This window comes from Adiantum capillus-veneris, chromosome 22 (genome assembly GCF_014529385.1).
Source record: "Adiantum capillus-veneris isolate H3 chromosome 22, ASM1452938v2, whole genome shotgun sequence".
Lineage (NCBI taxonomy): Eukaryota > Viridiplantae > Streptophyta > Polypodiopsida > Polypodiales > Pteridaceae > Adiantum > Adiantum capillus-veneris.
In genome coordinates, this window is record NC_140952.1 from 85,178,360 (window position 1) to 85,202,374 (window position 24,015).

General features: G+C 45.6%; 1 protein-coding gene across 3 annotated transcripts in view; it reads left to right on the forward strand.

Moving 5' to 3' along the window:
* The first annotated feature begins 287 nt into the window (after window positions 1-287).
* Window positions 288-24,015, forward strand: part of LOC147429713 (protein TIC 22, chloroplastic-like) — a 99,477-nt gene continuing 75,749 nt past the window's right edge. The window contains exon 1 of one of the 3 annotated variants that reach the window (XR_015185898.1): window positions 288-873. Coding sequence is in view for 2 of the 3 variants with exons in the window: in XM_086495960.1 (XP_086352086.1) it covers window positions 424-873 (450 nt within the window). In the remaining variant the exon portion in view is untranslated. The remainder of the gene's footprint in view (window positions 874-24,015) is intronic. The other 2 variants (XM_086495960.1, XM_086495959.1) reach the window with 2 other exon arrangements.

The following is a 24,015-nucleotide window of genomic DNA, read 5'->3' on the forward strand; positions in this document are numbered from 1 at the left end:
TCTAAACTATCACTTCCTATTGGTTAAGAGCACTCCCCCATAAACCATAGAAAATGGAGAGCTCTCTAAGAAATTTAAGGGTAGTAGACAAAGAATTGTGGCTCCATACTCCCATCTTGCGCATTTTCCCTCCCGTCCCGTTTCAAGTTCATGCACCGAGGACTCGAATAACTATGATCTTATTTGCTTTTCACTGGATTACCCACTGCAGCTTGTGAAAGTGGCCATGCTTGCTTTTGGAGTGTGGTTGAAGCCACAGGCCCTCTAACAAGCTCGTGAACGGCGGGGGGCTCCTATTTACGGTACGTTAGTTTGCCATACGTTAGGTACATGTGAAGCCAAGATAGCGTGACAGCGAGCCGATTTCGAACACTCGTCGATAGTTTAAAGGTTCTCCAGATTCCGCCGTCGCAAAGAGAAGTCATGCACGGTCGACTAAGCTGCACGACAAGGCGAGAAGGAAATCTCCTGGAGCAATGGAAGAGCCAGGTGGAGAATTGCATCGCTGCTGCAACACAGAACTTTCAACAAAACCCATTTTTGGAAAACATTTCAAAATGGCCCTCTTCTTTTCTGCAACGTGCCACATCCACCAATGCGGGCGTTTCCGTCAAAAGGCTTATTTCGCACCATCGACAAAACCTCCCTCTCGCATGCTTGTCCACTTATCAGTCCAACCCTCCTACGGATAGCAAGCACCTCATTGATTTTGCCTTGAACAGTGATGACATCTCACAGAGGCTTGAGGGGATTCCTGTCTACGCTGTATGCAACAACTCCAGTGAGTTTGTGCTCGTCTCTGATAGTAGCAACCAGAAGTCATTGGGTTTCTTTTGCTTTCGCCGCAAAGATGCTGAATCTCTCCTTCAACAGGTTCCTTCTTTTTAATTCGCATGGCATTTGATTGAGGATTCCAATGGCTAGTGCAAAATCTATTTTTAGAGTTATATCGTGCGATTACGGCTCTGTGGCATTAAATTGAATACACTTAATGAGCAGTGAAAACAAAAGCTAGTTGTTAATGTCGACAATGAGCATAGCACTATGGTATTCTTGCCCTCTTGCTTTTATAGAGATCACGTGGCTTGTGATTTTTACAATAAAGTAAATGTTTTGTGGAATATGGTAGTACACAAGCACCTTAGACGGCAGGTTATTGTTGTTTCTCTCACTACTAAAGTGATCATAATGAGCTTTGATGCCAACAGATCTTTCCGTTTATAAAGAGAAACTGTTTTGTATGCAAACTCTCTCTCCCATGTAGGTGAAAGGAAAGAATTGTAGCTGTTGAGAAACAAACATCCTGTTACTGACCATGTCAAAATGCACATTGGCTCTGGGTGCCATATGGACATATTATATTGGCACTCAACATGTCACATGGACATTGGCTCTATGTGCCATTTGGACATGTTATACATACCTCATGGCCTATGTAACTATAGGAAAACTTAGGGAAACCTAAGGGATTGTGGTTCAGCAACCTTGTGAGCTTGTTTCTACAGGCAAATTACTACATTATGAATATTTTGATGCTTCATGGGATGGATGACAAAAGCATCATGAAGTGGGCAAAAGGAGAATATTGACCTCAGTAGAAATTGTGCGGTTGAATAAGAACATAAACAAGGAACATTTTTTACCAATTATGTTTTGAGCATGTATGCAGCATGAAACTGCACCCCAATGATGTGTGGACAAGTGTCTGTCATGATAAGGCCCTTGTCAGATGAGAGCGGACAGACAAGGCAAAGCGCGAACGGGTCCAATAAAAACCAGCGCTTCAAGCTTTTTCTGTCACACTGCGCGGTGGACATGGTGTTGCCAAGCTGAGCTGGAATTCCAACTCATGCCAGTCACCCCCTTCTTTACGTCCGAGGGGTAACCCTTGCCTACAGCTGCCCATGCCATCTTTCTTGAATTTTGATTGGAGCAGATTGACCTGCGCACGCACTTGTTCCACCGCTTCGTCTGACTGGGCCCGCGGACTCTCATGTGCGACCTGCTTCGGGCGGCATGGTTAGACTGTGCCACCTCACACGTATCTCTATTTCTATCTTTGCTGCGACACAGGCCTAAGTAAAGTTTTTTGATTGAGTTGTACAGGTTCCATTTATTTTCAATAATTTGGTCATTTTTAACTGTGTATGGTCTGTGTCACTTAAATATTAAGCATGGCAGAGAACCAAAGAAAACCTTTTAAAAAGCTGGCAACTTCTAAAAATAAGGCCGGAGAAAACCCAAAAAGCAGTAACAATTGGTATTGCAATACCATTATTTACAGACTTCTGATTACAAAGCGACACAGATACATGAGGCATGTTTTGTGAAACCGGCTCGTGGGGCAGTAGTCGTTGGCTTTCACCCGAAATTCTTTACTTTAGACACACACACACATCACTTTTGCAAAGAGAACCTGCGACGGGAATTAACACTTGAATACACACACGACTCGGAAGCTAGAATGCCCCGAGCAAACGCCGACAACCTGTAGGCCCCAAAATTGGTACCCCTTTCGGTATTTCTTTATTCTTTAGGAGGGTAAATTACAAAGTAAGGTCCTGGGAATCCTTTACCTGTATCACACTAGATACTACCTGATTTGGCCAAATTTCAGCAACATAACAGCCCCAAAACTTGCGCGAAATCAATTCCCCTGCTGGATCTCACTTGCATTGGCGTAAACCCTCTGATTCTTGCCCAAAAACAGCAAATTCAGCTCGCTGTATTTACTGGTTTTTTCCCTGTTTTCAGCCCCAAACAGTCCCCGAATTGTTCTTTGCCAGTGGGGCACTATTCCCAAAGGTTTTGGCGTCCGTATGGCTGAAAAACAGTCAATTTACAGCTCATACACAGCGCTGAATTTGCACCTGTACGTGAGGTTATGACCCTCACCGGTGCCTGCTTTGGAGTAGCAGCTAGCTACCCCTGTTCCTGCTCAAGGAGGCTCTTGCCTCAGCACAAACGCATGAACCCACACAGTTGTACATCAGTCAAATGAAGAGCCCTCTTGTGGGGCATCACATAACTGCACGTAGGGGAGAGAGAGAGCAGTGTGTAGTGTGCAGGTCATCACTCCTAGCACCACACTGTACATAGAGAGGAAAGCAAGCACTCCATAGCTCTTAACTTGACAGGTTCTCAATGAAGCATCCCCCAGCATAAATCGAGCGCCCCCTCTGCTGCCCTTGACGTGTAATGCATCTGTGAACAAATAGATGCAAAAAGGGGAAGATGTCCATGGCTGCCAAAACCTGCGTATCGCTGAAAACGCAGCAAAACAGCCTTGTAAACACGCATCTGATGCCTTCCAATGCTGAAAATGAGCTCCTTGGTCCTAGGTAAAGTCATGGGAAGCTCAAAAATGGAGAGAAATGGCTGAAAATCAGAGTTAACAGCCTCCAAAACTGCTCCAGAAAGTCAGTTACGGATTCTCTCCTCTCAAACTTGGTAAATTGACCAAAAAGTGCAACTTGGTACTCATAGATGCAATTTCTCCGCATTGGGCTTCCTGCTTAAAAATCTCTCAACTGGTGCATCAGTTGACTTTGTAGCAGCGTAATAAAATGTTCCTCTTGTCATTTCGAAGGTAATGACATGAACACATTTCATGGCCCAAAATAGCAGTTTCCTAATTTTTAGGAGATGCTTCCATTGGGCTCCCACTAGTCTTCTGACCATCTATCCTCATTGGAACCGCATCCAAAAGTGCAATGTGGCCCAATTGTCAGATACTTTCTGTTGGTGATTTCTCTTGGGGCAATCCTTGATTTGGTGACCCGTCTGGCCACATCCGAAGCAAGTCCCCTTCTTCACTGTATCAGCAACTCAAGCATTTTTGGCTTTCTTCTTCTCCTGAGAAGATCTTGGCGGTGATTTGGACTTATGCTGGAATCGGGGTCGCTTCCTCGAAGCACACTCACCGGATTGATGGTCTGCAGTGCTTTTCTTCTCATAATTCGCTCCATTTATTAAATGGAACGTCCTGGCTTTGCCATTGCATCCTCGATGGTCGGGCTTTGTCCTTGATTAAGGCCCAACGGTAATCCTCATGCAATTCCAGCAGGTACATGTGCACAGCGTACGTAGAATCCACCTTGCAGAAGGTGAGCGCCTCCTTGAAAGCTGTCGTATACTTATCAAAAGGCAGGGTTTTCATCGAAAGACTCTGCAGTTTGGCATAGGCTTTCAAAGGATCCATTTTGGCAAAATCCCTCTTGAATTTCACACAAAAGTCAGTCCACGTCGTAGGCTTCTCTGTCATGTCGCGCCACTAGGTAAGCGCCTTATTGCGCAGATAGAGAGGAATCGTCTGAATCCTTCGTTCATCATGCTCCCCATGGAGATCAAAGTATGTGGTCCAATGGTGCAACCAGTTATTTACGGCCAGTTCCGCACACTCCTTCTCTTCCCCTGAGAAATTTGTAGTTTTGTACGGAGTTGTGGCCGTCGGACCACCCTGTGAACGCCCAAAAGCAGCAATCTGCATCCACAATTGTTGGAGATGGGTTTCGCCCTCGGAAATATGCGCAGTCGTCGATTGAGCCATATTTTCGAGAGTAGAGAGTCGGGAACTGAGCCCTTGCACGACCCCTTCGAGAGAGGCCAAGCGAAGGTTCGTCTGAACGTTCGCGTTTTCCAGAGCGGTAACACGCTGGTCGAAACTCTGGAAAGTACTTGTAATCCATGTGTAGAGAGCATGCGTGAATGGAATCTGGATATTACCTGGCGCGTCATCACGCTGCACATTTGAGCTGGAGGAATCCATTGCAAAGTGCGTGAAAAGCTGGAAATTTCACGCGAAACTTGGCCTTTTCTGCACTTTCCATTCGCAAAAAGTTGAAGTTCGAGGAGCTCCACGCGTCGGCGTGAGCGTCTGAAGGCGAGCAGGTGATGGCGGGAGCGTGAGCAGATGGGAGAGAGCAGACTGGAGAGAGGAGCAGGAGAGAAAAAATAAGTTCTCTGTAACTCTGTAAGTGAGTTTTTAATAAAGCACAGGTTTCATACCATACTTAAAAAAAAACCCAAAATGTCTTGGCCACTTTAAAATAATTAAAGTGATCACTTGATTTAACCAAACCAAATTTAAGTGAGCGTAAAAAAAAGCTTCAACTCGTTACGCATGTTGAGAAAAAAAATCGAGCGTTGGTCTGCTTGCGGATGCCGCGTGGACAAAAAAATCCCGCTCGTGCACCCAACGTGGGTGCGTGTGCCCAGCGCACTCACAAACGCCAACGTGGAGCCCCCGTTGGACAGTCTGCAGCCTCAATGTTAACAACTTTGAGGAGATTGCTCGCACGCGAAGAGGTCTCTCTCTCTCTCTCTCTCTCTCTATGCTTCGCACAGAGGAAAAGGAGATTACAGAGAAAACTTAAAGAGGATACTGCATGCTGAATTTTAACCTAAAATCAGCCACTTAATGAGTAATTTACTGAGTTTCATAAAAAACCAGTAAAATCAATAAGTAATCCCCCAATTTTTAATAGTTTCACCTTCCAATTTACTGATTTTTGTCAAAAATCAGCAGCATAATATTGCTTTAGACTTGCAAACATGTCCATGAGAAGAAAATAATCGGTTAAACAATTATGTCATCAAAGATTACATAGAACAGTGATTATCTGACTCGAACCAGTCCGTAGGTGTGCACACAGTCCTTCGTGCAGCCAAGCCTGCTCAGATACCATAAAACGAACGCGGAGCGAGGATCTCCCGGCTACGCAGACCGCCTACAGACACGCGTCGGACGAACCACCCGACCATAGCCACCATCCGGCAGCTCCCCCATGCTGGGGCCAGCGTCCGAGGACGTAGGTGTGCACTTGTAAGACCGAGCGTCCCATACCACCCGGCCTCACTGTTATGTCCCGCTTAGAGGAGAGGGGATCTAGCCCAGATGCCATCGGGATGGGCGTCCAGTGTCCGGGCGGGCGTAGTGTGAACCCGGCCAGTGTGGCTGGCCATTATTATAAAAGGGAGGCCAAGGCCTCATTTACAGTTATCGACCCCCACTGGCAGAGTGCTAGTGGTTAGCCCGCTAGGCTAGGAGTGCGCGAGGTCACCTTGAGGAGGTGAGGCCGGGTGGTATGGGACGCTCGGTCTTACAGGTGCACACCTACGTCCTCGGACGCTGGCCCCAGCATGGGGGAGCTGCCGAATGGTGGCTATGGTCGGGTGGTTCGTCCGACGCGTATCTGTAGGCGGTCTGTGTAGCCGGGAGATCCTATCTCCTCGTACGTTTCATGGTATCAGAGCCGGCTTGGCTGCACGAGAGACTGCGTGCACACCTACGGGCTTGGTTCGTGTCGGATAATCACTGTTTTATGCAATTTTTGATGAATTAACTGTTCAACTGATTATTTTCTTCTCATAAGCTTGTGTGCAGGTGAAATTTAATGGGTTGCTCGCTGATTTTTTATAAAATTCAGCAGTCTAGCAAATGGGAGTGCTGGAAATTGAAAGGTTTTTGATAAATTTTATTGATTTTCGATGAAAATCAGAGAATTGCTTCTTAATTTACTGAATTTAGACTAAATTCAGCATATAACGCATTTAACATCTCTGTGTAAATCCCTCTCTCTATAAGTCCCTCTGTGCGAAGCATAGAGAGAGAGAGAGAGAGAGAGAGAGAGAGAGAGAGAGAGAGAGAGAGAGAGAGAGAGAGAGAGAGAGAGAGAGAGCTACCCCTCTCTGTGGGCGGGCCTTGAGTCTGCAGCAGAAGATGAAGAGGAACTGGCGTTATTTTTTTCTCCAACGTGGATTGCAGGGAAACGTGACAGTGCTGGCTTTTCCAGCGTGGACGGCTGAATAGCGCTGGCATATGGCGTAGTCTTTGATTTGTGCGTGCTGGCCACGGGCAACCACACGCCCTCTCGTCTCTCTTCGTGATCTCCACGTGGCAGCGTTGCCTTCGATTTCTTTTTTTTGCGTTGGTAGTCTGCGTGGGTTATTTTTACTCAAGAGCTTTTTTTTAAAGGCACTTTAACTTAAGTGCTCCATTTTAATGGCCAGGACACTTCAATTTTTTAAAGTTGGGTGTGAAACCTGTACATTATTAAAAAACTCACTTGCAGAGTTGTAGGAACTTACAGAGACCTTATTTCTTTAGTCTCCTGCTTCTCTCTCGCGCTTCCTCTCACACCTGCTCGCGCTCTCGTGCTCCCGCCATCGCTTGCTCGCGTTCAGACGCTCATGCTGACGCGTAGAGCTCTTCAAATTTCAACTTTTCGTGATCGAAAAGTGCAGAAAAGGCTCGGTTTCGCGTGAATTTTTCAGTTTTTCACGCACTTCGCCATGGATTCCTCCAGCTCCGATGTGCAGCGTGACGACACGACAGGTAACATCCAAATTCCATTCATGCATGCTCTCTATACATGAATTACAAGCACTTTCCAGAGTTTCGACCAGCATGTTGCCGCTCTGGAAAACGCGAATGTTCAAACGAACCTTCGCTTGGCCTCTCTCGAAGGGGTCGTACAGGGGCTCAGTTCCCGACTTTTTACTCTCGAAAATATGGCTCAGTCGACGACTGCGCGTATTTCCGAGGGGGAAATCCATCTCCAGCAATTGCGGATGCAGATTGCTGCTTTTGGGCGTTCATAGGGTGGTCCGACTGCCACAATTCCGTACAAAACTACAAATTTCTCAGGTGAAGAGAAGGAGTGTACGGAATTGGCCGTATATAACTGGCTGCACCAGTGGACCAAATACTTTGATCTCCATGGGGAGCATGATGAACGGAGGATTCAAATGATTCCTCTTTATCTGCGCAGTAAGGCGCTTACTTGGTGGCGTGACATGACAGAGAAGCCTACGACGTGGGCTGACTTTTGTGTGAAATTCAAAAGGGATTTCGCCAAAATGGACCCTTTGAAAGCTTATGCCAAACTGCAGTCTTTCGATGAAAACTCTTTCTTTTGATAAATATACGACAGCTTTCAAAGAGGCGCTCACCTTCTGCAAGGTGGATTCTACGCACGCTGTGCACATGTATCTGTTGGGATTACATGAAGATTACCGTTGGGCCTTAATTAAGGATAAAGCCCCGATTGATGTCGAGGATGCAGTGGCAAAGGCCAGGACGTTCCATTTGATAAATGGAGCGAATTATAAGAAGAAAAGAACTGCAGACCATCAATCCGGTGAGGAAGTGATCCCGATTCTGGCATAAGTCCAAATCATTGCCGAGATCTTCTCAAGAGAAGAAGAAAGCTAGAAAGGCTTCAGTTGTTGATGCAGTGAAGAAGGGGGCTTGCTTCGGATGTGGCCAGACGGGTCACCAAATCAAGGATTGCCCCAAGAAGAAGAAGACGCAGAAACCGCAAGGCCGTCCTTCGGTTCAAATCCACGAGATCTCAGGTAACTCTGACGTTGTTCAAGTTGAAATCCATCATTTAGTGCACAGTTCCTGCACTAATTGTACTTTTAGCACCAAAGTGTTTCATAAGCACGATCTTCTCCGTTTTCCCGGGAAGATCAATGGTCACGATGTGACCGTACTCCTTGATAATGGAAGCTCACACAATTTTGTGGATGCAAAATTGGTGCAGAAACTGAGCCTGCGGACGCGGGACAGTGACCATGAGTATAGCGTGAAGATGGCTCGTGGCGTGGATACGGATGTATGGAATCGGATGGTTCCAGACTTGTTGCTCGAGCTAGCCGATTACAAAGAGAACCTGGATTTCCACATCATGCACCTGGACAGAGCAGATGTTATTTTAGGAATTCCATGGTTTTATGATAAACAAGACTCATTGTATATAGACTATGTACATCACTCTCTTGTTTTTGTTAAGGAGAACATGCCTCATGTATTTGTGTCGCTTTGTAATCAGAAGTCTGTAAATAATGGTTTTATAATACCAGTTGTTACTGCTTTGGAAATGTATAAAAAAATAAAGTCTTCTGATGTTGACTTTTATCAATGTGTATCATCTGCTTGGTTTGATTCATTAGTCCTTGGTACTTCTGTCAACTGAATTTCGTAAAAATGTTTCATGTTCTTCTGTTGAACTTGGGGATCCCGACGAATCCAACCTTATCCGAGGAATCTTGACTGATTTCGCAGATGTTTTTCCCCGATGATCTACCTCCCGGCTTGCCGCCTTCAAGAGGAGTAGATCATGGCATTGAGTTGGTGGCTGGTAGTCAGCCCTTCTCAAAGCAACCCCATCGGTTTAGTAAAACCGAGGAGGACGAGATTCAGCGACAGCTGAAGGATTATCTCGACAGGGGTTTTGTTCGGCCTAGCAAATCCCCGTGGGGAGCGCCAGTGCTATTTTCTCGAAAGCAGGATAACACTGTGCGCTTCTGCGTGGATTACAAGGGGTTGAATAAACTCACTGTCAAGATCAAGTATCCGCTCCCGCGTATGGAAGATCTGATAGATTGGCTCCATGGAGCGTTGTATTTTACGAAAATAGACCTGCGATCAGGCTATCATCAGATACAGATCAAACTGGAAGATATTCCTAAGACAAGCTTCCATACGTGTTATGGTCACTACGAGTTTTTGGTCTTGCCTTTTGGTTTGACCAATGCTCCAGCTACGTTCCAGTAGATGATGAATGATCTGCTGAGACCATTTTTAGGCAACTTCGTTGTTGTATTTCTTGATGATATCTTGATCTATAGCCGAAGTTTGTCTGAGCACGCACTCTTCTCGAAGTACTGAGAACTGAGAAGCTTTACGCTAAGGCTTCGAAGTGTGAAGTCTTTAAGAAAGAGCTTCTGTATTTGGGTCACATCATTACTCGCGATGGAATTCCCGTCGACCCTGAAAAGTTAGATAAAGTGCAAAATTGACCCATTCTGAAGAATGTACGCCAAGTAAAGTCCTTTTTAGGGTTTACTGGATTCTTTCGCAAGTTTATCAAGGATTACTCTAAAGTTGCTGCTCCGCTTACGCAACTTTTAAAAGGAGTGTGAAAGGGTCGAAGACTTCGGGTCCTCGTCGTAAAGGTAATCCCCCTGTTGTTTGGAATGAGCGTTTCGACGAGAGCTTTCTGACACTAAAGCACTTGGTGACTACTGCGCCAATATTGCACATTGTGGATCCTAGCAAACCGTTTGTGGTTGAAACGGATGCTAGCGATTATGCTATTGGTGCGGCTTTATACCAGGATGGATGTCCTGTTGCGTTTGAAAGTAAGAAGCTTTCTGACGTTGAGATGCGTTATCCAACGTACGAGAAAGGAGCTTTACGCTGTAGTCCACGCCTTGAGAAAATGGAAGCACTACTTGTATGGCTCTACGTTTGTTGCATGGACATATCATCATTCCTTGCGCTATATTCGTGATCAGGGTTATCTCAGAGGCCGGAAAGCTAGATGGGTTGAGCTTATGCAAGAGTTTGACTTTGAGATCCGTTATAGAAAAGGATCCAGCAATCGAGTTGCCGATGCGCTCAACAGGATTTCTGAGGTTAATGCCTTGTCTATGGCTGAAATCTCGACGGATTTCTCTCTCTCTCTCTCTCTCTCTCTCCGAGGGCTATGTGGTTCCGATGGCCATTTTGGCAAGATATGGAACGAGGTCGAAGCGAGGCATGAATCGCATACAGGCTTGGTGATCCGGAGACCCAAGTGAGTCGTGCTGGAGAGACGAGACAACGACAATATTCCATTAGAGGTTGACTATTGTTCAGAAATGTTAAAGTCCGCGTGCCGGAAATCGATGAGATTCGACAAAGGATTTTGTGCGAATGCCACGATGTTCCTAGCGCTGGGCACCCAGGCATCCAAAGAACTTTGGCTTTGGTCAAGCGATATTCCTATTGGCCAAGAATGCGCTCTTACATAGAGAGCTATGTGAAGAGATGCGCTCAGTGTCAGGTCAATAAGGCAAAGCGCCTTAGGAAAGCTGGCCTGCTACACCCATTGGAAATCCTAGATGCCAAGTGGCAGAGTATTTCCATGGATTTCATCGTTGGTTTGCCTAATACTAGTCGGGGCAATGACGCTATTTGGGTTGTGGTCGATAGACTAACAAAAATGGCGAAGTTTATACCAACGAAGTCAACAGTAAAAAGCCACGAGTTGGTGGTTTTATTTGTCGATCAGTTTTATAAGCTGTAGGGTTTTCCATAAGATATAGTCAGTGATCGAGATACTAAGTTCACTGGTCGATTTTGGCGAGATGTGTTTGCTCATCTTCAGACGAAGTTGAGTATGTCGTCTTCTGACCATCCCGAGTCCGACGGACAAACTGAGAGGATGAATCAGACGTTAGAGGACATGTTGAGAGCCTATGTCTCTCACAAGCAATCTGATTGGAAAAGGTATCTCCCACAGTTAGAGTTTGCCTATAATAGTAGCAAGCATTCTGCTACTGGATTTAGCCCGTTCATGCTGATGTATGGATTTGAGCCTAAATCCCCAATTGCTATTGGCTTAAAGAAAGTCAAGGAACGCCAAGCTCGTGATTTCCTGTATGACATGCAAGAAATGCTCGAATTGGCTAAGGACAATATAAGAACGGCTTGTGATCGAGTCACTACTTATGCTAATCAAAAGTGATCTCCAAGGACTCTAGATGTGGGTGTCACCAGGAGGTGTATTTTTCCTGTTGCCTTTCGTAAATAAGTACTAGATATTTTTAGTTATTTTTATTTCTACTTGTTTTCCCCGGAACCTTTGAAAAGGTGCAAGTGGACATTGCATGGCCAGTGTGAAACGGCTCTGGCCGAATAGGTTTCTCACATTGGGAGTCTAAGTCGGTCAGTCTGGGACTGGTCGGGCCGATTAGCACTGAACTCTGATGAATATGGAAGCTTGTGTTCGCCAAATGAAGTCTGGGCCACTCGGAAAGTCACTTACAACTTTATAAGTTAGTGGGAACTAGGGAATTAACTCAAAGGGGCAAACTGGACACTTGGTAGGAGGAGAGCAGCCTGCAGGACACCTCAGCAAGAGGAGGCGTCCATTTGAGGCTCGGGGCTGTTTTTTGCTCAATAAGTGACCTACAGTGTGTATATGAGTAGTGTGTGCAGGTCTACAGCTTCAATGGAAAGCTTGCCTTCTCCTCTGTCTCATGTAGCGCGATGATTTGCTCTCGTGCATCTCTCTCTCCCCTTTGGCACATTTGGTAATGCCCCACTAGTTGGGCTACTCAGATGAACATGTACAATTCTGGGGGTTTATGCGCGTTTGCCAAGGCAAGAGCCTTCTGAACAGGAACCGGATTAGCTAATTGCTAATCTCTTATAGGTACGCACAGTTCCATCGCGAAAGATTGCGAGTTCGGAGAGTTTTCTTGAGTGAAAACTCGTCCAATTCACAGGGGAACTGTCCCATTGTGTGCGGGAGCCCTTGGGACACGCGTAGGCGTGTTCGCTCCGCTAAAAACGATCCGAAACAGCGAATTACAGCCTGTTGTGTTTTGATGCAGGTTTAGGGTTTCGCACCTAAACTGCAAGGGAACCCAGGGGGAGCCTCGTGAGAGCCTTGGGATGCGTGTACAGGCTTTTGGGCACCCGGCAGTGAAAAACAGAGAATTATAGCCCGCTGAATTTCTGTGACAGCTCACCAGAAAGCTTCCAGATAGCGAGGGAATCCGTCCTAGACAGGTGCTTTTGACCTACAAAGGTTTTTGCGTCGTTATGTTGCCGAAATCCGGTCGAAAACCTGCGTTTTCAGCCCTCGTCGGGTTTGGACAGCTATGTGAAAGCTTGTGGTAAGTGAGCGGATCGTCTACCTTAATTTGAATAAAGAAATACCGAAAGGGGCGCTAGTCTTTGGGGCCTACATGGTGTCGGTCTCGTGTGCGCAGTGACATTCTAGTCGTTGGACGCAACTGTGTTCTCTTCCCTTCTCAGTGCTCTGTGTAAAGTTAACAGGTAATTCAAATAGTACCGCCCTCTACGTTGTATAGGCCGGTTATATGGTTCCATCGACGGGATAGTCACTTTTTCTTCAAAAAGTGCAGCGTGGGTTGTTGTGGGTGAAAGCAACATAGAGCTTGTCGATATGGCAGAGAAGGGAGACCAAGTACCTGAAGAGGGATCTTCCTCACATGACACAGAGGAAATTCCTTCAACTCTTCAAGAAGAGGACAGGTTGTTTAGAACTCAACTGCGTTGCTGCATGGACATGTTTCAACAGTTGGCTAACAACCCAAGGATGCGGGAGTTCTTACAGGCTCCGACACAGGGTTTTCAACCTCCTACACAGGGCATGACTGAGCCGTTGCAGGAAAAGGAGATTTCCAATGCGCAGAGAACTCACGATGCTCGAGGGAAAGCCCATGTGGTTGAGCAACTAGCGGTGTCCAATGATCGAAAGCAACTTGCTTTAGCTGGACAGGAACCGTTTGTGAATGGTCAAGGGAGTAATGAACACGCTATGCGTTAGACCCTTCCATTACCTATTACTTATCCTGGTTATTTTGGAGGTGGTTCAGTGTTTCAAGCTATGGCTGGACCTTCCACAGGTTATATGCCAGGGAATGTGTTCGGGACAATCCAAACAGGCATGTGTAACCCTATGTACGCGAACATGGGTGTCCAACCAGGTTTTCAGGGTGCCTATGGCCAATTTCGAGTGCCTGGAATACAATTTGGTATGGCTGGTTTTTCGCAGCCATACGTACAAAATGCAGATACGACAGGAAAAACAGTTGATACGAGTGCTGGAATGAACAATCATGGAGCACCAGTGTTACAGGCTCCTGTTTATGATAATGTGGCTCCTTTGAGTCAGCCTAAGGATTACAAGGAAGGTGGGCAGGGAGTGAAGTTTGAAACTTTCAGAGGAACTGAGGACCAGTTGAAGGCTTTGACCTTCATACAACAGTTCGATGCAGCTTATGATGGAGGAAACTTCACGGAATCTTCAAAGATACGCAAGGCTGCCACTTTCTTGAAAGGGAATACGCTTCAATGGTGGACCACATTGTTGAATCAGGGTCAAGTCTCAACAAAGTGTGTCCAATTCAAACAGCTTTTTGCGCCTGCATGGCTGACAAACACTTTTGAAGTGGATGTGATGACAGAATGGCACGAGTTGAATGCTAAACAGTGTGAGAATCTGGAAGAGTACAATAAACAGTATTGGGCCGCACTGTTGCTAGTCACCTCTTACAGGTTTGTGCCATTGTCAGAACAAATTGAGAAGTACTGTTGCGGATTGCTCAAGAAAATCAGGGACTATTGCACAAAGACTACTGTCATGAATATGTTTCAATTGATAGAGAATGCAAGAGTGGCCAGCAATCTGTCGAAGGGAGATTCCGATGGATTTAATAGCCACAAGAAAGGGTCCAAGGGCAAACAGTTTTCAGCCAAGGGCAATGTTGCAGCAAAGCCTTCTGAGCCTCCCACAAAGAAGCCCTCCACTGAAGAAGGTGATATGTCCAAGAAGCAGTCTAAGTCTTCTTCAGGACGAGGACAAGGACAAAAAAGACATTTTTCTGGCAAAACTTTTGAAGAAAGGAAAGCTCTTAGGGAGGCCAAGAAATGCTATATTTGTGCGCAAGAAGGACATGTCACAAAGTGATGACGTGGCGGACAACAGAAACCCTAATTTTTGCCAAAAACCCTAAAATTTCTGCAAACCCTAATTTTTGCCAAAAACCCTAAATTTCGGAAATCGCGGAGGCGGATTATTATTATTATTATTATTTTTTTGGAAAATGATGAGCGACGCGAATTTTGCTTTTGCTTTTTTTTATAACAAAAAAAGAAAAGACTCTCTAAGAGAGAGAGAGAACTGATGCTTTTGATTTTAAAAGCTTTTGGGGCTCTGCTTTTGGGCATCCCTTGTAACCTTTAAATTAGTGGTGAGGGCCTCACTTCTCAGAGCATCTGGACGCAGAGTCTGAGAGTGAAACCCTAACCGCTCTCTTGTACTTTGATGATTGATTAATATAAAAAGAAATACCGAAAGGGGCGCCAGTCTTTGGGGCCAATATCTCTAGGCACGGAACTCCGCCGGACCAGTGTAAATCTATTGTGATCTGTGAATTGTTTTGAAGTGGTTATTTGATGCTGTCGCGGTTGATTCTTGACTTGGAGTGTCCAAGTTTGTTACAGTGGTATCAGAGCACGGCCGATTTCTCTTCTACGGGAAATGCGATCCCCGAATTTTTTTTTCCGCGGCACCTATGGCTTCAGGCAATGATCAGTCGACTCCCTCTGCATCTGGAGATGCGGGCTGGGATCACAACGAAGATTCAGGCAGATTATGGCCCGCCTTGGCCTACTTAGGCGGAGCGACGAGAGAGAGCAAAATATATGAACCAGACCTCTTTGAAAGAGGTACAGATGGAGTGGCAGAGAACCACAACCACTCCCGAAACCTGCTCTCAAGAAACCTTCTGCCTCCATGAAATATACGGAGAAGGAACTGGAGAACGTGGTTGATGCACGGATTGCTCAGCTTTTTGACATGCAAAAGAAAGCCAAAAAGCACGGCAAAAAGCAGAAGAAAGGCACTGACTTCCCGGGATATTTGGGTCGTCGGTTGACATTTGACAAGGCAAAGAAACGGAAGAAGCGTGTTCGATTTGAAGGAGTACCCAGTTCTTCTTCTTCTTCTTCTTCTGATAGTTCTTCTAGCTCCTCGGATTAGAGCGAAGAAGACAGAAAAAAGCAAAAACCGAAGCAAGACACAAAGCTTCGGAACGGGCAAGAAAAAGGCAAAGAAGGCTACATCTCGCCCAGAGACTGACAGTTCTACTGAGGACTCGTCTACAGACAGCTCAGATTCCGATGACGGAAAGTTTTATGCGAACAAGAAGAGTTTTTACAAAGCCAACCAGTATGACTTTCTCGAAGATGAAAGCAAGAAAGTCCGAGAGTTTAAGGAAGGTGGCCACTCGATCAAGTTTGATACTTTTCAGGATACTCAGATGCTTCGAAGGCTTTGTCTTTTATACAGCAGTTTGACATCGCTTTCGCGGGAGGACGCTATTTAGAGCACTCCAAGATTCGGAGAGCTGCCTCTTACTTTAAGGGGAATGCTCGTACTTGGTGGTCCACGTTTCTATTAAGCAAGACTGTGCCAGTTACATGGCTGAAATTCAAGAGGCTTTTTATTTCTTCTTGGTTGACTCAAGAGTTTGAGCGAGATATACGAGCTGCTTGGAACCATCTCCGGATGACCAAGAGCGATACAGTGAATTCTTATTGTGAAAGATTCTGGAGCTCTTTTCTACCCGCCTCTTCATTCAAGAAGATCTCGTTCAGAGAACAGATTGAGCGGTTTACCTTGGGTCTACCTACAGAGATCCGAGATCACTGCTTGGAACAGAAGTCGGCTTCTATTCAGGAGTTGATGAGTCATGCAACGCGGGGCTTTGCCATTCACTATGGCAGTCTGACCTACCCCACAGATGAGGCCATGACACAACGAGCCGAACAGACTTCTGGGAATGAAAGTAGAATGAAAAAGAGCAACCCAGAGAAAAAAAAGAATGCACGACCCAAGCTTACTCCTGAGGAGAGAGCTCGCTTCATCAGAGAGGGGAAGTGCTTTGGATGCGGGGAACATGGACATATTTCCGCGAAGTGCCCTGATACGGCACAGAAAGAACAGCATGATAAAAACGACGACAGGCCTAAGAGTTCGAGAGCAGCTGAGGAATGTGGCAGAAAAGGCAGATAGAAAAGCAGAACTGGTACCACATGGTGTGGGACGTGCACCGAATCTAATGAATGAAAGTACAAACTTTGCCGCTTTCGGGGCAAAGCGAAGGATCAGGAAGCTCTTTTGAAGGAGCCAAGGCCAACTTCTTTTCACTTGGAATTAGCGGCTCGATTTGGAACTACGCCCGACAGACTGACGCCACAGGCGGAGGTAGTTTGACTGGCACCCGGATGGGATGTTGCCATTACACCGAGCATTGGCAAACTTGTTTGCAATGACAGGGGTGTTCAGGGCACGTGAGTGACGTTCTACTCGGGATCCCTTGGTACCACAAGAACTACGCTGTGGTTGACTACCGGGCCGAGAAAGCGACTTTGATAAATGAAGGGCTTAGAGATTGTACTTGATGAACTTCAGTTTTCTTACTCATTCTTTTGGGAGAACTGAACGATGGATAAAGGTTGAATATGTTTTGACCTGAAGAAAAGAACGCCAAGATTTTTTTTTCTCCACGCTCATGCCGATTGCTTTTGAGAGGGCCTGAAGATCATACCATTGATCTGATATCTGGAAGCACGCCACCGAATCGGCCACCTCATCGTGTGAGCCGAGTACAGAATGAAAAGATTATGAACTCAGTGAAAGAACTCTTGGAAAAGGGTCTTGTCCAGCCTAGTACTTCACCGTATTGCTCTCCAGTGTTGTTGGTTTTGAAGAAAGACGGATCTTGGAGAATGTGCATCGATTATAGCACTCTCAACGAAATCACCATCAAGAACAGATTTTCGATTCCTAGGATCTATGATATACTCGACAGGTTACAGGGATCCTCGTGCTTTAGCAGGATTGACTTGAAGAGTGGATATCATCAGATCAGGATAGCACCAAGAGATGTCTACAAGACAGCCTTTCGGACGACTTTTGGGTTATTTGAGTTTTTGGTGATGCCTTTTGGCTTAACCAATGCTCGTGCGACATTTAACCGGATGATGGACAGGATTTTTCGAGAGTACAGGCTATTTGTTGGCACTTTCTTTGACGACATCATTGTTTTCTCCAAGAATGAGGTAGAACACAGAGATCATCTGCTTCAAGTCTTTCAGGCATTACGAGATCACACGTTAGTGATTAATGCAAAGAAAAGTGAATTTTTCCTACTAGAGATACACTTTTTGGGACACATTGTGTCAGCAGCAGGAGTACGAATGGACCCAGCCAAGATAGAGACTATCCGTGATTGGCCCGATTTGAGGAATGTCCATGAAGTTAGAAGCTTCTTGGGACTGTGTTCGTACTACAGGCGGTTCATACGAAAGTTTGCAGAGGTTGCTTCCCCTTTGCATACCTTGACACAGAAAGGAGTACCTTTTTCGTGGGGACTCCCAGAGGTGACTGCCTTTCAGACGTTGAAAGAGAAATTGACTACGGGACCTATTTTGACTTTGCCGGACTTGCAGAAGTCATTTGAAGTATTTTGTGATGCTTGTGGTCGTAGTCTGGGTGCGGTCTTGATGCAAGAAGGCCATGTCATAGCTTACGAGAGCCGTTTATTCTCTAGGCCGGAGATGACAGCACAGATCTATGGGAAAGAGCTTTTGGCGGTTATCCATGCTCTTACTCAGTGGCGGCATTACCTACTCGGAGCGGATTTTACTGTCTTTACAGACCATCAGAGTTTGCGCTACTTCTTGTCACAGAAGCAGCTTTCGGAAAAGCAGATGCGGTGGGTGAACATCTTGTCACAGTTCCACTTCCAGATTGTCCATGTGCAGGGACAGAAGAATGTGGTGGCAGATGCTTTGTCTCGGAAACCGTTGGTTCTGGCTATTTCCGCGATACATCATAGGAGCTTCGAGGATATGGTCGATCAGTATGCCACAGTTATAGGTTTTGCAGATATTTTCACACGGATACGGGATGGGGAGACAGTAGCTGGATACTCCCTTCGGGAAGGCTACTTGATGAAAAAGACTATGTTGTGAGTTACACAGCCGTTGAGGGAAAAGGTTATGACTGATTGCCACTGTCCACCTTTTACGGGTCACCGCGGCATTGCTACCACCATGAAAGGGGTAGAGAGAGATTTCTTTTGGCGGAGATTGAAGAAGGATGTGAAAGAGTTTGTGCGCAGTTGCTTGGTATGCCAGAAGGTCAAGTTTGACAGGCATAAGGCACAGGGATTGTTATAGCCTTTACCCATACCCACCCGCCCCTGGGAAAATATTGAAATGGATTTCATTTTTTTTGATCTCCCGAGAATACAGAATGATCACGATGATTTTCCGATTACATGGCACGCCTGAGACGATTGTCTCCGACAGAGACCCCAGATTTATGAGTTTGTTTTGGAAAGCAATTTGGGAGAACATTGGCACGCAGTTGCAGTTCTCGTCATCGTTCCACTTGCAGACTGACGGGCAATTTGAGATTGCCAATTCAGTGATTTTAGATTTATTGAAGTCTTGTATCTCGGATCAGAAGACTCAATGGGAAAAGAACTTACCTTTGGTGGAATTTGCCTACAATAACACGATACACTCTTCGACGGGGAAGACGCCATGTGAGATTGTTGAAACTGCTGCGAAGGTTCCATCCTTCCTGAGCACGAAAGATTAGAAATTTGAAGCGGATGAATATTCGCATGATTTGGATACGGCTTTTGCCAAGGTTCGCGAGACTTTACAGAAGTCTCAAGAACGACAGAAAAAGGCAGCGGATCGCCATCGTCGCGACTGGAAACTGAAGGAGGATGATTGGGTGCTCTTACTTTTGAGAAGGCACGCCTAAGAAAGAAACAGGGAAAGGAGAGGCTTTTTTCAAAGCTTAGTATGTGATACTATAGACCTTTCCAGATTACTGACAAGATAAATGATGTCTCCTTCCGATTGAAACTGCCAGATACTTGGAGGATTCACAATGCATTGCGTGTGAGTCTCTTGAACCCTGTTAAGGGTGATGTGCCTGATGATGGGGAGCCTGATGAGCAACCCAAAGTGGAAGAAAACGAGGAGATCCTTGTCCTGAACAGATTTTGGCACATAATGATACGAAGAAAGGTAAAGTCCGAAGGCGGTTCTTGGTTAAGTTCAAGAACTTTCCTGCATTTGATGGGAAGTGGATGGAGGGAGGAGGACCTAGCAGATACTCCTCGGATTGTGAAACTTTACCTCGATGTTTTGGTTTAGCATAGTCTACTCCAAACGGAACCCAGAATTCATCTTGGCCGGAGATCTGGTGCAGTGGGATGCACAAGAGGGGTGTCACTCCGCTCCCTTGTCAACAGATGCCTCGATTTTGATACTAAAGTCACTGATGTCTCTTTGAGCTTCAGGGATACTGAGAGCTGACAGTATTCTGCTGGATGACTTTATGAAATGGAATTCCTGATTATGATACTGATTTGTTCTTGACTTCTTGTGAGTGTAGGAACTGATAGCCGAAATGATTGCAGCATTTTGGTCTGATTTATCTCGTATAGACATGGTTGCAATAGGGGTAAGTCAATCGGACATCGTTGAGGTCCCGATTGGACCTAGATGTGATTGCTACCTACATTGCCGATAAATCATGGTCTAAGATCCGAATGAATGTTGAATGTCATGTGATGTCCTGTGATGTCTGGTGATGTCCTGTGATGTCGTGTGATGTGACTGTCGATTTTGTACATGTGCTAGATGTGCGTTCCTAGTACGTAGGTACTAACAGTCAGTGTCTGCTAAGATGGTTTATGGCTTTTGTCGGTTTTGCAGGCGTAATTGCGGTCGATTACAATGCTTTCAAGAGGGGGGTATGTCACAAAGTGATGACGTGGCGGACAGCAGAAACCCTAAATTTCCTGCAAACCCTAATTTTTGCCAAAAACCCTAAATTCCGGAAATCGCGGAGGCGGATTATTAATTTTTTTTGTTTTTTTTTTTGGTGGAAAATGATGAGCGACGCGAATTTTGCTTTTGCTTTTTTTTATATAAAAAAAAGAAAAGACTCTCTAAGAGAGAGAGAACTGATGCTTTTGATTTTAAAAGCTTTTGGGGCTCTGCTTTTGGGCATCCCTTGTAACCTTTAAATTAGTGGTGAGGGCCTCACTTCTCAGAGCATCTTAACGCAGAGTCTGAGAGTGAAACCCTAACCGCTCTCTTGTACTTTGATGATTGATTAATATAAAAAGAAATACCGAAAGGGGCGCCAGTCTTTGGGGCCAATATCTCTAGGCACGGAAGTCCGCCGGACCAGTGCAAATCTATTGTGATCTGTGAATTTTTTTGAAGTGGTTATTTGGTGATGTCGCGGTTGATTCTTGACTTGGAGTGTCCAAGTTTGTTACAGGACATTTTGCAAATGAATGCCCACAGAAGAAGTCACAGGATAAGGATGACAAGTCAGACCAGAAAGGGAAGAAGCCAAAGCCAAGTGCAGGACTTGTTCCAGATTTGGTTGGAGACCAGCCAAACACAGATGCCACGGAGCTGTGTAGAGCTTGGGGCAAAGTTAGAGACCAGACAGTGCTGGTTTTCTTTGATCCAGGAGCGCGTGCAAATTTCATATCACCAGAATTGGGATCAAAGTTGGGCATTCGTGCAGAGGAGATGGGTATGACAGGGGAAGCAGGTTTGGCATGCCCAGGTCATTCAGAGCCGGTTACTACATTTTGGGAAAGCTTTGTCTGCACATTCAGAGCTATGTGGATGTGGAAGAATTTCATATTATGCCACTTGAGGGCTGTGATGTGTTACTGGGTATCCCATGGTGTTACAGGTTGCATGCTATGGTGGATACTTACAACAAAAAGATTACCCTTGTACATAGAGGAAAGACTCATGTCCTTGATGTAAAGCTTAAAGGCGAGTCTGTTCCAGTTGTTTCTGCTTCTGCTATTTCATCTATAATAAAGAATCATCTTTCTGCGTACTTGATCTTTGCAAAAGAAGTACCTCAAGTTGTATCTAATTTGTCTACCTTAGATAAAGACAGGTCGACTTTTTTGAGTGGTTTCAGTGATTGTTTTTCGGACTCGTTGCCAGGGGAGTTACCTCCTGAGAGACCTGAGGATCATACCATAGATCTTGTGCCAGGTTCTGTCCACCGAATAGACCACCATACATGGTTAGTGCAGCCCAGCAGAAAGAGATTATGAGTCAGGTCAACGAGCTTTTAGAGAAGGGGCTGATTCAGCCCAGTTCATCCCCTTTTTCTTCGCCTGTACTCTTAGTGCAGAAGAAGGATGGTTCATGGCGCATGTGCATTGACTATCGCGCCTTGAATAAGAATACCATCAAGAACAGGTTCCCCATACCGAGGATAGATGACATTCTTGATCGGCTTGAGGGAGCGTCATTGTTTACAAGGATAGACGTAAAGAGTGGCTACCATCAGATACGCATTAGGCCAGAAGATGTCTATAAGACTGCGTTCAGGACAACATTTGGTCTGTATGAGTTTCTTGTCATGCCATTTGGTCTCACAAATGCTCCTGCCACATTTAATAGAATGATGGACATAATTTTTAGACCACATAGAAACTTCGTGGGTACCTTCTTTGATGACATGATTGTCTACTCGAAGTCTGAAGAGGAGCATAGGGATCACTTGACTGCTGTTGCTAAACTGACTTTATTTGACAAGAAAATAATTCTAAATGAATTATTGGATTTATAAGTGAGAGGGTTTTCTCGCTTGGAACAACAGGAAAAATAATTCTAAATGAATTATTGGAATTTTAAGTGAGAGGGTTTTTCTCACTGGAGACATCCGACTACAGAGTATTCCTAGTGCGTCGTTCAAAGTAATGACGGAAGCACTGAGAACGGGAATATCTGTAAGGCCACCAGGAACGGGTACTTCTGATGCGTCACATCGGATGGGTGACAGGGAGCATCGGAAAGAAGTATCCGACCATCCGGGAACGAACATCTCTGATGCGTCATAGGATGGGTGACATAGAGCATCGTGAAGGAGATTGTACCGTAAGTTCGATAGGAAAGGACTAGGTGATGGGTATTCCTGATGCGTCACAAGGTCGGTGACGGGTGCATCTGAAAGGGAATATCCATAGTCGGGAGGAAATTCCGAACTGTGTTAGAATTGTGCACAAGGTAAAGCAAGCACTTGAATGAAGATGGGTTCAGAGGAAACTTCGAGGAAAAACAGATGCTTTCTGAGAAAGCGGGATTGCTTTTCGGGAAAGCAGATGCTTTCCCGCGAGGAAGTTTATGTTTGCATTGCAATTGTGCGTGTGATTGCATCCAGGGATGCCTGGGAAGTGCTGTGAAAGCATTGTTTTTAACTTATAAGGTTTTATTGAGTTTTTGGGCAGGTTCAGACTATTTTTAAAATACGCCGGCTTTCCACTTAATAAGTGGGCAACCATCTGATAAATAAGGCAACATATCAGCCAGCGTTTTCTCTCTCTCTTTTTCTGGCAGAACAGAAAAAAGAAGAAGAAAAAAACCGGCCGCGATCTCTATGCGAGCAGCTATTCGTGCCTGTGGCTAGGAGCTATAAAAGCATCACATGCCCTCACTCAGAGAGGAGGACCAATCTTTGCAAGGAGGAGATGCTGCTGCAGATTTCAGCCGTAAAGAAGACGTTGCCGGTGATGCCCATGGCTGCCCCAAGTGTACCAGATGTCGCCAAGACCCAGTGCGCGAGTTCCCTCGCGAAGAAGTGCCTACGAAGCGTGTTTCCATCGCGACAAGTTGCTGTTTTTCTCTGTTTTCAGCCCATAAACGTCGTAGACGGGGCTGATTTACGAGAAGGAACCCGAGAACACACCTCTTTTGTGTGTAGGATTGGAAGAGAGGATTTTCTATGGAGAGATCTCTTCCGAGGAATTGCTTTTCGAGAATCGAGTTGCGTTTCGAGCGTCGAGACTTCGAAGGTAACGATTTTCATGTTCTGATCTTTGAGTATTTGATTGCAGGTGTACTTCCTCTTCGTGAGGGAGTAGGAGCAGAGGAAGGCATGAGCCTGTGTTGGAGAAAAGCGCTTTGAGGAACTAGAGCCAGATCAGCCCAAGGGTTTCGTACCCGAGTTTGGGAAGTAGATCCACGGATCGGAGAGGTAGTCTCTCAAGTTGTGATCCGGAAGTTGGGATTCCCAAGTAAGGACTTCGTGTCCGGGAAAGCAGAGTTCTTCTGTGGGAAGAGGACTCTGGAAAGAGAGTTGGAAAAGAGTTGCAGGGATGCCATGCCCTGAGTCTGGAAGGTGAGATCCAGAGGCGAGAACCTTGATTCTCGAGGAATTGGAATCAGGAACGGAAGTTCCTTGGAATAGGGTTTTGCCCTAGGAATCGGAAGCTGAGGCTTCCCGGAACCATCAAGTCTTATTCTAGAACGAACGTGGTAATACGTTCGGTTCAAGTGCTTGTATAGACTTCTCCTCAGTAATAAAGATACTATTACGGGGGGGGACCAGCCCATCTTCTGGTCCCCAG